General features: G+C 39.3%; 1 protein-coding gene across 1 annotated transcript in view; it reads right to left on the reverse strand.

Moving 5' to 3' along the window:
* Positions 1–9,693, reverse strand: part of RFC1 (replication factor C subunit 1) — a 101,224-nt gene extending 91,531 nt beyond the window's left edge. The window contains exon 1 of the mRNA XM_025887017.2: positions 9,560–9,693. Coding sequence (XP_025742802.1) covers positions 9,560–9,562 — 3 coding nt within the window. The 5' untranslated portion in view covers positions 9,563–9,693. The remainder of the gene's footprint in view (positions 1–9,559) is intronic.
* Between the last annotated feature and the right edge of the window lie 3,824 nt (positions 9,694–13,517).

The raw sequence follows: 13,517 nt of genomic DNA on the forward strand, positions 1-13,517 counted from the left end.
AATTGATGTTAATGATACAGCCAAGTCTAGCACAGGACTCAAGAAATTTTCTGAGTGAGATACCAGTGAGTGAAAGTGTGGTCTGAAAAAGTTTTAAATAACAGGGTTCTAACCAGGAAGAATTTTAAGAACCTGCATCAACTTCCTTTCTTCTTTTCTTCATTCATTCATTCTTTCATTCTTTCAACAAATATTCACTGAGAGCCTTCTATGAGCCAAGAACTATTCTTGGTGCTTGGAATAAACGAAACAGACAAAAGTGTCTGTTCTTGTGGACCTTTCATTCTACCTTCTGCTCTGGGTCTTTCCATCTTTAGGGGAAAAAAAGTGTAACATGGGAAATAGCAGACAAAACAAAGTACGGCAAGGGAATAGAAATGGAGAATATATGATTAGGGGAAATATCTGGCTCTCCCACTTGCTCTGGAATCAACTCAGTCTACCTGAGAAATTGCTCCCAAGACAGTGAAAAAAACCCATTTCCATTCTTAGTTGTGTTGAGGAAGATGTGTAAAATTCTGAAGCCATAGTATGTGTATGAGCCTTAGACTACTCTTTCAATAAAATACTGTATCACAAAACATTTTCAAATATACCTGACCCAAAAATACTAACACTGGCAAAATTAAACAGAAAATGGAATTTAATAATCTAGGTTTTTAAAAAAATAAGTTCTCCTCCAAACCTGCATAATTAACTGAAACATTTAAAACTCTTTATGCCTGATCTAACGGTCTGTTTCAACATTTTGACATTTTCACCATAATGTAGTCTGATTATGGTTTTTATTCATCCAGAAGTTAACTTCTTACAACTGACTTCTAATCTAAAAAATCAAGTTTGGGGCACCTAGGTGCCTCATTCGTTAAGCGTCTGCCTTCAGCTCAGGTCATGATCCCAGGGTCCTGGGATCGAGCCCCACATCGGGCTCCCTGCTCATGGGAAGCCTGCTTCTCCCTCTCCCACTCCCCCTGCTTGTGTTCCCTCTCTCGCTGTGTCTCTCTCTGTCAAATAAATAAATAAAATCTTTTAAAAAAATAAAATAAAATAAAAAATCAAGTTTAACCCACTTGAATGAACACTGAAATTAAGTTCAAATCAAAAATAGAACTACGGAGGGCGCCTGGGTGGCTCAGTTGGTTAAGCGACTGCCTTCGGCTCAGGTCATGATCCTGGAGTCCCGGGATCGAGTCCCACGTCGGGCTCCCCGCTCAGTGGGGAGTCTGCTTCTCCCTCTGACCCTCTTCCCTCTCGTGCTTTGTCTCTCTCATTCTCTCTCTCTCAAATAAATAAAATCTTAAAAAAAAAAAAAACAGAACTACGAACCTAAATGTCCACTGACAGATGAATACACAAGGATGTGATGTGTGTGTACACACACACACACACACACACACACACACACACACACACACAATGGAATATTACTCAGCCATGAAAAAGAATGAGAGCTTGCCATTTATGACAACATGGATGAACCTAGAGAGTATTATGCTAAGTGAAATAAGTCAGACAGAACGACAAATACCATAATTTCACTTATATGTGGAATATAAAAAACAAACAAAAGCATAAAAAGACCATAAATACAGCCTTGGTTGTTGCCAGAAGGGAAGGGGTTTGGGGGATGGGTGAAGGAAAGTGGGAGATACAGGCTTCCAATTATGGAATGAATAAGTCACAGGGATGAAAGGTACAGCATAGAGAATATAGTCAATGGTATTGTAATAGTGTTTTATGGTGACAAACAATGGCTACCACACTTGTAAGCACAGCATAAAGTACAGAGTTGTCAATTCACTATGTTGTACACCTGAAACAAATGTAACACTGTGTGTCAACTATACTTTAATTTTAAAAATACATAATTTTTTAAAAAAGGAAATAGACATATCTCATAATAAATACTGTATTTCTCTAGCCTATATTATTCATTGTCATTAAATGTTCAATAGATTAGATATAAAGTAAAAAGGACTAGAGAAGATGTTTCCATACCAGTAAATTTTATTCTAGTCGACTTTTATTGGAAATACAAAGTTTATTTGTACTTCTTCATTCACCAAATACTTATTGAAAATGTACCATGTGCAAGGCACTATACAGCAGTTCTCTATCCTTGTGGCCCCAATCCTTGACAAATTTATATGCTAGTATAAGAAGCTGTCAATAACAGGTTGACTATCTATCAATATCCAAAATATGTGCCAAGGAAACATTAAACATACCAGGTTTTTTTTAATGCTTTTGTGGATCTGACAAAAGCTATAAATATTTTCCATAGATATATGCAAAAACACACTATAATACAAAAATATATAAGGTCTTTATATTCCTGGCACAGAGATCCTAAAACCCTTGGAATTTCCTAAGTGACAGGAGTGTCCTGTTAATTACAATCAGCCCCTTGGATCACATCTAAGTTTATGCTAATGAGGCAACTCAGGATGGGGACTGGTCACTAGAAAGGCCAAGGATGGGAACTCTCCACCCCATTCCTAGGTCTACAAGGAGAAGAGGAAGGTTGAAGACCCGGTTATAAAAACTCACGAACAAGCAAGGTTTGATGTTTGACGTGCTTCTGGGTTGGTGAACTTATCAAGTTGCTGGGAGGGTGGTGTACCCAAAGATGTAATGGAAGCTCTGTGTCCCCGAACCTCCCATATCTTGCCCTACAGATCTTTTCCATCCATTTGGCTGTTCCTGAATTGTGTCGTTATGATAAACTGGTAAATATTAAGTCAAGTGTTTTCACAAATTCTGTGAGCCATCCTAGCAAATTATCAAACCCAAGGAGCAGGTCTTGAATAGCCAATTTAGAGCCAGTCAATCAGAAGTATAGGTGGCCCACGACTCGCACTTGGCTTCTGAAGTGGAAGCAGTCAATGGGACTGAGCCCCTTAACTTGCACAGTCTGCACTAACTCTGAATAGTGTCAGAATTGAATTGAATTGTAGGATACCCAGTTGGTGTCAACAGAACTAGAGAATTGATTGGTGTCAAAAAACACCCCACACACATACACACAAAACTTTGCACGTAACCTAAAATGCAGGGTTGGGGCACCTGGGTGGCTTAGTCAGTTGAGTGGCCGACTCTTGATTTTGGCTGGCTCTTGATTTTAGCTCAGGTCATGATCTCAGGATCCTGGGATCAAGCCCTGCGTCGGGCTCTGCACTCAGCGGGGAGTCTACTTCAGGGTTCTCTCTCTCCCTCTGCCCCTCCGCCTGCTCACTCACTCAATCACGCATGCTCTCTCTCGCTCTCTCTCTCTCTCTCTCTCAATAAATAAATAAATAAATCTTTTTTTTAAATGCAGGATTTTCACTTGAAACCTATTAATGGTTCCCCACAAACCCGAAATTAAAAACTTCTGATTCACATATACTGTGCAAGCTAACACATCCATCTCAACCTCAGTATCACCTATATACACACTGATACCTTCTCAGTCCTGTGTCTCCACTCCTCCTCTAAGCTCCATATCCACATAGCCAATGGTCTACCAGATACATCTCTGTCCAAATGCCCCAAAGATGCCTCCAATTCATAAAGTCCAAAACTAAGCTCATATTCCTCAGGGACTTGTTTTTCTCCTTTTATTCCTCACCTTAATGCAGAGCACCACCATTTGCCCAAAACAGAAAAAGGGACACTGTTTCTCCTCCTCAATCTGACTCTCCACCTATTTATCCCACCTAACCTATCTCCCAAATACTGCCGTCCCCTTCCCTCTATTTCTATTGCCATTGCCCAGATTCAGGGCTTCATTTATTCACTTATTTAATAAACCCTTATATAGGACTTGCTCTGTGCCAGGCAATAATTTAAGCCCTTTAAAAATATTAACTCATTTAATCCTCATAACAACCCTATGAAGTTTTTTAACTTCAATTCACAGATGAAAAAATTGAGAATACCAACAAGATGTTCTCTAGTAAAAGTTTTGAAATTTAAGATGCTCTTAAATGTAAGCAAAAGAAGACTTCTTGCATTAGGCGTAACTAACAATTCTACAACTTTATTAGAGAAAAGCATCACCTAGAAGGCAGCCAAAATGCTATTTTAATATACATAAGTCAAGACAAAGTATCAAACTTTGCCAAGTACTCAAAAAAAGAAAAAAATGTATTTTTAGAGTCCTTTACCTGTACCAAGAAGTTTCCAACTTGGTTGGTTATAAATCTATTAGTAGAGTTAGAGATGAAAAAAATTTTTTTTGGCAATAAACACTCCTAAACCCACAGAGAAGTAAGCTTTCATAACGACCTTTAGCTTTAAAAGGTCAAAGTACAAAAGCTGCTATATATTTACTTTGAAGTATAACCAAAAACCTCTAATTACTTATTTCCACTGCTGATGAGCTCAACCAAGAAACAAGTTATATTTGTCCATCAAAAATGCAAAAAGAAAGCAAATTATGTCACTCTATTCACTAATCTTTGGAGGGTATAGGATTTTATGCAAAATAAGTACTGCAGTGCTCTGTAGTTGCCAAAATATTATATGTTGACTTTACTTCTCTACTCTGAAAGTAACAAAGAAATATAAATATCTGATTAATATTTTTCAACCCCCCACCAAATCCACAAGCAGAAATTGATTATCATCACCAAATGCACAAAATCTGTCCAAATGTAAGAATCTTTTATCCTGAGGGGCGCCTGGGTGGCTCAGTCGGTTAAGCGGCTGCCTTCAGCTTGGGTCATGATCCCAGGGTCCTGGGATTGAGCCCCATGTCCGGCTCCCTGCTCAGCGGAGAGCCTGCTTCTCCCTCTCCCTCTGCCTGCCACTCTGCCTACTTGTGCTCTCTATCTCTCTGTCAAATAAATAAAATCTTTAAAAAAAAAAAAAGAATCTTTTATCCTGAAAAACACTAAAATACAAAATTACATATCTGACTAATATACATAGCGATTTAACTGGTAGCAGCACAGCAGAAACAAATTATGAAATAAAGTACTTAAAACTACAATAAGGCCTTACACTTTGAAAGCAAAGTTAGTTGTTGGGATGCTTTCCCCTGAGATCAGGAAAAAGACACAACCACTCCCATCACTTCTATTCAACCCTGTGGAGGTTCCAGCAAAAGCATTTAAGCAAAAAAATGAGATAAAAGGCACCTAGATTGGACAGGATGAAGCAAAACTATCTCGATTTACAGACGAAATGATCTTATATAGAAAAAATCCTAAGGAATCCACTAAAAAACTATCAGAACTACTAAATGAGTTCAGCAAGGTTGCAGGATACAAGATCAATATACAAAAGTCAACTGTATTTCCTCATTCTTGAAATGAACAATCCAAAATTGAAATTAAGAAAATTATTTCATTTACAGCATCAAAAAGAAAAAAAATACTTAGAAATAAACTTAATAAAAAGTTTATTAAATAATACACTTAATAAAAAGTGTAAAACCCGTACTCTGAAAACTATAAACATTGTTTAAAGAAATTGAAGACCTAAACAAATGGAAAGACAGCCCATGTTCATGGATCAGAAGACCTTTTATTGTTAAGATGGCAATACTTCCCAAAATGATCTACAGATTCAACATGATCACTATCAAAATCCCCGCGGGCTTCTTGGCTGATTCTAAAATTCATGTGGAAATTCAAGGGCCCTAGAATACAAAACAATCTTGAAAAATAACAAAGCTGAATGACTAATACTTCCTGATTTCAAAACTTAGCACAAACAAGGGGGGGGAGACAACTTACCACAAAACTACAGTAATAAAGACAATATGTTACTGGCATTAAGATACACAGGGGAAATAGATCAGAGAATACAAAAAAAAAAAAAACCCCTCACACTTACAGTCAATTGATTTTTGACAAGAGAAACAAGATAATATAATGGGAAAAGACCAGTCTACAAATGGTGCAGGAACAACTGAATATCCACATGCAAAAGAATAAATTTGAACCCCTACTTCACACCCTATACAAAAATTAACTCAAAATGTTTCAAAGTTAAATGTAAGAGGTAAAACTCTTAGACAGGCATAAGTCTTCATGACCTCGGATTAGGCAATGATTTCTTAGATGTAACACCAAAATCTCTGAGGAAGTGATGATTGAAGCTTGAATGATGAGAAAAAGGTAGATATGCAAGGAAGGATCTGAACAAGGAGAGAAAACAGCAAGAACAACAGCTGGGTCAGAACCATTCAGCATAACATACTCAAAAGACAGAAAGAGAGGTAGGTAGGGGCCTTAGAGGACAACTACTAGTATATATATGGCAAAAGCTACATTTTAATGGGGTGACAGCACTACTCCAGGGGGAGCATTCACATAGTAAACTACAATGTGAAAGGGTATCATCCTAGAATGGGGCATGAAGCAGCTCAGATGTATTTAGACTTGACAGCTCTTCAAACAGGGCTATCCTCTAGGTCTCATGTGCATTTAATTCAGCCTTATGCATATTTTCAATAAATTATACCAGCCAATGAATTATATATGCTGACTTCTTTAAAATGGCTGCTCAGGTTTTATTCACATTTTGAGCAGGGACACCTGGGTGGCTCAGTCAGTTAAGCATCTGCCTTTGGCTCAGGTCATGATCCCAGGGTCCTGGGATCGAGACCCACATTGAGCTCCCTGCTCATCTGGGAGCCTGCTTCTCCCTCTGCCTGCCGCTCTTCCTGCTTGTGCTCTCTCTCACTGACAAATAAATAAATAAAATCTTATAAATAAATTAATTAATTAATTAATTCTCATAGCAACCCAAACTGTTTACATGGCTTCTTTTTTAATCTTTTTATTTTTAATTTTGTTTCAATTCCTTTAATAGACATTATGCTCACATGGTTCAAAATTCAAGAGTAAAAAGTCTCCCTCCCATCCTGCCTCTCCGACATTTATTTCCCATCTTTGGAGGCAACAAATGTTATCAGTTAGTTCCTTGTGTATCCTTCCAGACTTCAAGCAAATATGTATATATTCTTTTCGCTCTTTCTCTACATAAAGTGAAACACACTTTACATACTGTTTCAAACCTTTGTTTTTCACTGAATTATCTTGACATTTGCTTTATAACAAGATATAAACTTTTCTCTTTTTTCATACCTGCAGAGTATTCCATTTTGTAGATACACATTTATTCCTTTATTAATAACTTCAATTAGAAAATATTTGAGAGGTGCGCCTTGGTGGCTCAATCGTTAAGCATCTGCCTTCAGCTCAGGTCATGATCCCAGGATCCTGGGATTGAGCCCCACATCGGGCCCCGCATCAGGAAGCCTGCCTCCCTCTTCCACTCCCCCTGCTTGTGTTCCCTCTCTCGCTGTGTCTGTCAAATAAATAGAATCTTTAAAAAAAAAAAAATTTGAAAAAATGTAGCTCCCAAGGCAAAAGTTGTTAACATCTACAGAAGGGTCTCAGAAGATGTGCAAAATCCTCCTACATGCTGGGGATATGCCCATTTCTGTGGGCAGAAAATTTGCATACCACTCATCACATTATAACTGACCCAAAGAACGACTATACTACAATATAACTTGTGCACAGATGTTCAATAAACCTATACTGAACAGGGAGGCCTGGGTGACTCAGTCGGTTAAGCGTCTGCCTTCAGCTCAGGTCATGATCCTGGGGTCCTGGGATAGAGTCCTGCATCAGGCTCCCTGCTCAGCGGCGAGCCTGCTTCTCCCTCTGCCTCTGCTGCTCCCCCTGTTTGTGCTCTCTCTCTCCCTCTCTCTCTCTGTCAAATAAAGTCTTTAAAAAAAAAAAAAAACCTATGCTGAACAGAATTTTAATCTGCGGTTTTGCTAAATTTTGTACTAGAGACAAAAGGACCAAATTAAATACCAATATAATCAAAAATTCTTATCTACATTATAGAACCTTTTCCCTTTAACAAACAGCAAAACTGACCCATCTGACTCCTACTTCTTTTCCAAGAAGGGCTTTATTTTTCATCTGCATTGTAAACAAGAGTACCAAGATAGAAAAGAACCAAAATTTAAAGTCTCTAATCAAAAGTTGACTATACAAGATATTTTTCACAACTGACAGCAGGGGCATCTCCGATGCCCCTTAAACTAACATTCCACAGAGTCCTTCCTAAGAAAATTAGATCACTGGTAGTCACATAGTAGTACAATACCTCCACGTGCCAGGTTCCACAATAGAAGCTTTACCTATATTATCCTGTTTAATCCTGAAGACAATCACTTAAGGCAGCTATATTTCGCCTCTTTTAACAGTTAAGGAAAACACAGGCTTAAAAAAGTTAAAGTTAAGCTATTTATTTAAACCAAATAAAACCCACCACCACATAACTACTAAATGTCAGAGCAAGACTAAATCATCGCCTCACTCTTACCTTCAATACTCCAAACCTCATCAACTTTCCACAGTACCGTAGTGCCTTAAATCCCCACAAAATGTAATTATCATTTTAGGGCAGTATAACGAACGTAGTGGTCAGAATTCTAGTTCAACCATTCATTAGTTGTATGACAAACTGTTTTAACTCTAAAAGCCTCCTTTACCATCTGTAAAACTAGGTTGCTGTGAGGTTTAAATGAGAAAAGGTATATAAAACCAATAGCTCACATATTGGTATTTGGTACAAGGTGGCTATTATTTTATCCTTCTTTGAGAAGAAACACAAAGGGCTGCAAGGTTTCCCAATTTGGCATAAAAATTTTCCCTGCAGAATGCTGGCATTGTGACAGATAAGCTAAAAAAAAAAAATAGCTAGAAAATTGTGTCTGATTATGAAGTAGATTCTGGCTTAATGGAACATCATAAATTGTCCTTTAAATAAATATTTCAAACACATACCTGTATCTATTGCCACACAAGCCTGAAGGTCTGTTTTGATGGCTGCATAATCACTTCACAATTTACATGCTTTATGCAGAATCATACAGAGGTGGTTTTTTTTAAAGATTTTTAACATCAGGTGATAAGCGATGACAGCTGTCAAATATATTACATCTGCTTTTACCTCCTGTGTTTTTTTTTTCCTGGTAAACCGTGTTATCCCTTTAACTTCTATGAACTCCTTTAAACAAAATAAAGCATCCTCCCTATACCCTCGGTCCCAAAACGGTTGTGATGAGCTTTTCATCGCGCTATTAATGACGAAAGTTGAAGGCCTAAAACAACTTACTCATAAGAAAGGAAAGTTTGTTACGTTTTTCTCCGCCTTGAACCAAAGCTTGAAATCAATGCTTTAGGCAGGACGCAAACAGAGGTTTGGGGCAACTCCAAACAGGAAAACAACTTTATCACTAAGCCCCCAAATCACCTTCTTTACTCCCTTCCTTCCTCCCTTCCCCCAAGAGCGAAAAAAAAGTGAAACTGCGGCGGAGCACCAAAAGCCCTGCGCGCAGCCTGCCGCCGAGAGCTGAAACCCCGTGGTCCAAGGAAACCCGTACGACCAGTGCCCGATTTGTGGCCCCTTCTGTGCCTTCGCTCCCCTTCGGAGCCCCGCACCGCCATCCTCCCCCACCCTCCATACCAAAAGTGCCCGGTCCACACCCAGCCTGCAAACTCTCCCAAGCCCCCGAGCCGCACAGCCTCCCCCAGGGGCTCACCATCGCAGCCCACAGACTAAGGCGCGGGCGGGCAGGCCTGTCGGCTGGGGAATCCGTTACCGGGACTCGAGATCCATTCGCGCCAACAACTTCTCCCGCGAAGTGGAAGGAGGTGGGAGCCGCGGCGCCCGGTGATGACGTCAGAAGGCGCGCAGCTTCACTTCGGCCCCGGCCGGAGGCAGGAGGTGCGACGTCGGCCCAGGTGACGCCCCGTAGGCCTGCTGGCCTCTGCCATCGCGAGGAGCCACGGGAGCGTGGCCCGCGCGCAGGTTTGCGCCCGGGGTTTTTGGTGGGGGCGCTCGAGTGGTGGTTCCGAGGTTAATCTCCCGAGGCGGGCAAACCGGGTTCCTCGCGGTAACACGCATGGAGGGGTGCACTGCCCTGCAGTAGCTTTCAAGTGTTCTGACCACCACCCGCGGGGGAAATACGCATTTCAGATGTAGGTTTCACATCTTACATTTATCTTTTTTTCACATATTACATTTAAATATCTATTGTTTAACAAGAGTTTCACCAAAGAGCAGTTACCCTGATTTTTTTTTTTTTCTGTTTGACCCACCGAATTGGATTTTTTGCCTCCTAAATGAAGACCCACAGTTTGAAAACCAGGCTACTAAAGGACAATTTTATGTTGTGTAATTCCAGAGCAGAAAAGATTCTGGTAAAATTATCTAGTCATCAACACCCACTCTATTTTATCAGTGAAAAATATAAGGCCCAAACAAGCTGAGGGGTCCAGGCTAGGAATCTAAGGCCTCTAAATTCCCAAAGCTGCACTAAGTTCCTCAGAGCCGTGGTGTGTGTGAAGCCAAGTCATAAACAAGGTGTATCCCTAGAGAGAAACAATCACCCCAGTAGATAAGCTACTGAATTGTGGAACAGAATTGCATACAATTTTAAGAGAAAACATGAGACCCTAAGGAGTTTAGTGGGGAGAGCAGTATCTCCAGCTTTGGTCCTAGACTTTCAGAAGCTTACCCGCCCACCCTCCCCTTTTTAGGTCCTGCATTTTATCATACCAATATCTCTACAATGAAAGATAGCAAAGCCTTCTGGAATACAACAAAGGCAAAGCATGGAGAGCTTGTGTTTATTAAATGCCCAATGCAATATGTGCCAGGCATGCAGATACGGACTATCCTGGTTCAGCTCATCTAATACCCACAGTGACACTGGCTACTATTATTATCCCTAATTTACAAAGGAATAAACGATTATTCATGAACAGGGCCTCATTGCATTGGACCTCCTGCAACCAGTATGGTAGGGTTCCCAGCTCCACCACATGCTAATTGAGTGACCATGGGCAAGTTACGAAGCCTGTTTCCTCAACGTTAAAATAATAATAGTAGTACTTCATAGGGTTGTTATAGAACGTTATTCCTGGCACACAAGATAATAATTTAAGTCTACTATTGCACGTTCTGCGTGGAGCACTGGGTATTATGCACAAACAATGAATCATGGAACACTACATTAAAAACTAATGATGTAATGTATGGTGATTAACATAACAAAAAATTTTAAAAAAATAATTTAAGTCCACTATTATTATTATTATTCAAGGCTGGGTATCATCAAGGGAGATAGTTCTAAAAATGAACTTATGTACTCCATAATTTCGCTTAGGGAAATACTTGATAGGGGAGGAGGGGAGTCATTAAAACCTTTGAAAAATCAATAAAAACTATGAACCTACTCTCCAGAATAATGTACACAGCAGACACATCACATAATTTTTGCTTATAATCTCGGAGGATCTAAACCAATTTCCAACATTCATGGTGTTGTAAATAGGTAAATAAGATGTATATTCAAAGTTCTCCATATCTTTTATATTATGTTACTTTTAACTTCTGTATTTTTCTTTTAGCGTTTGTGGAGTCTTCCTTGAATTTAGGTGAGCCTTAAGTCAGAAGCCTGTAACTTCCAGGAAGATACTGAACTGAATTTGTTGGACTGTTTTCCTGAGGAACATTTACTTGGAAATATTCTATCTCAGAAATGTACCAGATTAAAAATGGCTGTGTATGCTTTGATACTCCTCCCCTCATCTGAGCTAGCCTGTGTCTAATTTGACAGTTCCAGACATAAACTTTAAGTGGACTGGCAACTCCTAGCTTGCTCTGTTGGACCCCTGAGGTGCCATGTAAAGCAAGAGAAGGGGCCAGCTGAACCCAGGCTTACAGTCATCTCCACCAGATACCAGGCTTGTCAGTGAAGCCATCTTGAACCCACCATACCAGCTGCTGGCGAAATTCTACTAGTCTACTCAATGAACCCAATCAACACTTTAGCACAGAAAAATCACCTAGTCAAGGCCTGCCTAAATTCTCTGACAGTAGTGTAAGCATAATAAAATGATTGTTCTTTTAAGGTAGTACGTTTTGGGGTAGTTTGTTGTGAAGTGATAAATAACCAGAACAGAACCCAGAGTGTAACCAAAAATAAGCATGAACAGAATATTCATGCTTATTTTCTCCACTGTGGTGGTTTTTACTGATGCATCATTCAACAATTATTTATTGATATTTACTGTGTGTCAGTACTTTTTTATGTGCTTGCTGGGAACCCATAGTAAATAAGACAGTCCCAGATTTCCTGAAGTTTATATCTTTGAGGAAAAGAGAAAAGTAGACAAAAATAAAGTCTGTACTTTCAGATAACGGTAAGTGCTACACAGAAAATAAAGCCTAATGAGACAGAGGCTAGCTGAGGAGGAAGGTGTGGAAGTATTGCAAATAAGTGACCTAAGTAGGAGACATTGAGCTGGGACATGGATTTGAGAAGGGGCCAGCAAGTATAAAGGCCCTGATGTGATTACGAGTTAAACGTATCCAGGGAATAGCCAGAAAGCCAGTTTTATGAGTGGTACTGGAAGGGATAGGAGATTGATTTGGGCGGAGGTGAGGGGAGAGATCCTCCAGAGCCTTAGGCCCTAGCAAGAAGTTTAACTTTTATTCTAAGTGTAATGGGAAGGCTTTGTAAGATTTTAAACCCCTGAGATTGCTATGATCCCACCATTCTTTTTTTTATTATTATTATGTTCAGTTAGCCAACATATAGTATCACCCTTACACTTGGTATTTTTTGACCAAAAAGAAAAAAAAAGACTACTATGTGTTTTATGGCAAAATATGATACCCATTTGTTTTCCATGGCAGAGAAATCTGAAGAGTGCTAAAAACATTACCAAATATGATCTGTTTTACTTGTCTATAGGGGAACAACTGTCTCTTATTAAATTAGTTTCTCCATAATAACTGCATCTGGATTTTAACCCTTACTGGGCACTATTCGATTATAGTATCTAGTTTGAGTTTGTTCCAGGCAAGAGACCAGCCTATGTGCACCTTCCATCTCTGTGGCATCTCTTTGACAATGAGAATAAAATGATAATAACTACTTCCATGTCTCAGTATTAATTGAAAGACTGCAATAATGCCTTTCCAGGAAATTGAGGATACACAAAAAACATAACACACTAGGGCTGCTGATTTTTAGGTAGTATTTCAGAGAGACATAGAAAAGTCATTTATTGGTGAGGTAAAACATTAGCTAACCAAGATTCTTGGCATGTTTTCTTAAAAGTATTTTCATCAAGTTTTTCCTCATGCTCTCCTTAGGTATTAGTTCAGTTCTTCTTTGTGTAAATATTTCACAAACCAGCTGATGAATAAATAAGACTATTAATTCATTGTAAAGTGACATTGGTAACATAATACAGCAATTGGATAAGCACTGCAGTTTCCAGGATTAAGGGCATCTATTGAAAGCCTAAAATATTTTTGAGTACTTTTTAAAAATTTTTTTATTGATTTATTTGAGATAAAGAGAGAACACAGCAGAGAGAGAGGGGCAGAGGGAGAAGGAGAAGCAGACTCCGTGGTGAGCAGGGAGCCTGATGCAGGGCTTGATCCCAGGACCCCAAGATCATGACCTGAGCTGAAGGCAAATG

The sequence above is a fragment of the Callorhinus ursinus genome, unplaced genomic scaffold, assembly GCF_003265705.2.
Source record: "Callorhinus ursinus isolate GAN/ISIS: 27379988/994484 unplaced genomic scaffold, GSC_fseal_2.0 scaffold4, whole genome shotgun sequence".
Lineage (NCBI taxonomy): Eukaryota > Metazoa > Chordata > Mammalia > Carnivora > Otariidae > Callorhinus > Callorhinus ursinus.